General features: G+C 38.5%; 1 protein-coding gene across 1 annotated transcript; it reads right to left on the reverse strand.

Annotated features, from left to right (window-relative positions):
• Nucleotides 1-1,195: 1,195 nt before the first annotated feature.
• Nucleotides 1,196-1,825, reverse strand: LOC149227608 (uncharacterized). The gene has a single exon (XM_089375541.1). It carries the CDS (start codon nt 1,769-1,771, stop codon nt 1,373-1,375), a length of 399 nt encoding a protein of 132 aa, XP_089231667.1. The 5' UTR covers nt 1,772-1,825; the 3' UTR covers nt 1,196-1,372.
• Nucleotides 1,826-2,749: the final 924 nt, after the last annotated feature.

The raw sequence follows: 2,749 nt of genomic DNA on the forward strand, positions 1-2,749 counted from the left end.
TCTCTGCCAACATTCAGGTGTTGTGTGTAAGATACCTCCCCTCCCTTTTCGGTTACAATGATATGTTTAAACACCTTAAATAAATTAGAATAGATTCATCTTTACCCTGGATTCATTACACATTGAGTGAGAGCACAAACTGTTGAAGTTTGTGCCACAAGTCTTTTGATGCCCCTTCAGTCCTTAATAGTTTCGTAGTTAAAATGCATCTATGCTAGTCTCGAATAACTTTGATGTGGTTAATAATGCAATCAATCTCACTTCTATATCTTCCAATTTGCCATCACTCTGCCAATCTCAATGCTCTGCCTCTTCAGCTAGTCTTGATTCCTGGTGGCCAAATTCACATTAAAGGGCATTCTATTCTAGAACATAAACTCCAGCCCCCTCCTTAGTTTTTTGTATTCCGAAGAAACTTGCCTCTTGTGAGTATTGCACTTGGACTTACTTTTGCCATGACCACAAAATTTTCTATCTTCGTAGCGTATTGAATGTCAAGAAATAAACTATCTTCAGTGTTTTGTATTATATTAAAGTTTCTATTTTCATGATGTATCACACCGAAGCAAAGTTTCCATATTTGTGGCGTATCGCATGAGAATAATATTTCCATTTCATTGTGTATCACAGCTCAACAGTGTTTCTATTTTCTCCTTCATATGCCACCAAAATATTTTTAGCGCTGGTATTTTTTTATCTTTTATGTGTATCTTTTAATTGTGGTAATATTCATTTTGTATTTTATCTGTTCTCTTTTTTGAAATTATAGCCATATTCTTAAATTGCTCTTAAGCAGTATAAACTCAAGCACAAACTAGATAAGAGAATCGAAATTACAAATAGAAAAAAAATCACTACAGTTTTGACTGATTCTTGAGCAAGCTTGACCATGTCTGGCGAGTATCAGAAGTCTAGCGAGTTTGACTAAATTTCACCAAGTCATGCCAAGTTTGGGAAAAGCTTCACAGCATTCCAGCGAGATGAGTGAAGTTGGTGAGCTTCCTGAGTAATTGCTGAGCCCTATTACTTCGATCATGGCCAGTGATACTTGGTATATGGGAAAATAGACATCATTCAATCCAAGAGATGTAAGTACCATAGAACACTACATTAATTTTGTTTCCAAATTTTATTTATTTTTTTTTTCTCCTTTTTTTTTTTTTAGAGATCAGAAGCAGGATGATTTAGATCATGAAGCAACCGCCATACAAGTGCCATACAACAAGTGGTCACATCTATATCCTCTGAGTGAGATATAATGATGTGGAAAATGTTGATCCCTTACAAACCACAGCCATGTGAAAATTACCCAATGATAATCAGAAGTTGTGGCAAACTCCTCCATAGGATGGCTTAAAAAATGAGAAAAAGGTTACTGCCATGGAGACTGGATGTATCCAACAGAATGTGAATCCCAGCCTCCTTCAGGTTCTTTTCTCTTCAACAGCATTACTGTTGAAGCTGTTGTCTGATTAAATGATCTTGTATGACTCTCTGTTGAAACACGACTGTCAACAATAGCAAATTGCTTAGAATCTCTAACTTCTAAACCAACTGTTCGAGGACCTGCATTTAAATCAAGAATTGGTCTTGGCCATTTGCGAGGGCCTTCCATGCCAGAAACATCAGTGAGACCCATCACATAGGGCCTCGCACCTGGAGCCGAAACTGCACCTGCAGTAACAAGCTGAGAGGGAACTGCAGAAAAACATGGTGTTCCCAAGGAATCTCCATACAATGTTGGCCCTCCTGAGAAAGATGTGGAAGTCATTGAAAAATTTGAACCAAAAGAAAATCCTCCATATGGGAATGTCGGTTGTGTAGCATTTGGTTATGCAATAGCAGGAGCTGACGTAATTACTGACCCTCTGTAAGGATCACAATTGTATGTAGGTCCAGACGCTGAAGTCAGGACTGGGTAAGACCGTCCAGTTCCATCAGAAGGATACGAGTGTATAGCAAGACCTGGATGAGAATTTCCTGGAGGCAAATATGATGTTAAATTTACCACTTCCCCATTCATTCTCCAGCCAGACAATGGGAAACCCGAGTTCCCTTTGGTTTTGGTCAACCCAAGGTTACAAATTCTTGGTTAGTAATTTTTTTCCAGTTATTAAGAGTGAGCTACGAGAACCCATTGAATTCTATCAAAGTTCAAAGTGTGGGGGCACTGGAGACAACTTGCCATAATTTCCAGATCGGTTTTTAACATAGAAAAGTCTTGACTCAAAATGTCGGAAACATTGTAAGCCATATCTGTAAGACTAAGTCTCCTCATTAATCTAAATATATAGGGTACAATACTAGTTCTAACTTCTGAGTCATGAGAAACACGAGTGTGGGATGCTGGACTAAATTTGTCCAAAAATACTTCTCAAACCCCCTATATCTTTCTTTATTGTGCATAAATCTCACAATGATAGAGGTGGAGCCTGCCCCTCAGCTGGTTTTCCCCCAAAGATAATTGTGCAAATGTGTTATAGCTTGGAATAATTAGGATCTGTAAGGAACTGACGTGATGGCTAATAGACGCTCATAGAAGCTTAAGTCTTGAAACCAACTACAAGTGAAACATCTCTATTCTATCCATAGTTAGCTCAGATGTCTGTAACTGATACAGTGCATTGTTCGAAAATTTTTGTTCTGCTTCCAGAATCAGTCATGTTGGCTCAGAAGACGTGACATAACGCGGGAGTACCTGAGAGGGCCATTTTTAGTTTCTCAAGGAAATGTGGGGCTCAGTGGTTTT

Source organism: Pinus tabuliformis, chromosome J, assembly GCF_031772625.1.
Source record: "Pinus tabuliformis cultivar Carrire ecotype Pingquan chromosome J, CPIR1, whole genome shotgun sequence".
Lineage (NCBI taxonomy): Eukaryota > Viridiplantae > Streptophyta > Pinopsida > Pinales > Pinaceae > Pinus > Pinus tabuliformis.

Coding starts and splice junctions, on each gene's coding strand:
- LOC149227608 (XM_089375541.1), bottom strand. CDS start 1,771: ATGACTTCCACATCTTTCTCAGGAGGGCCAACATTGTATGGAGATTCC.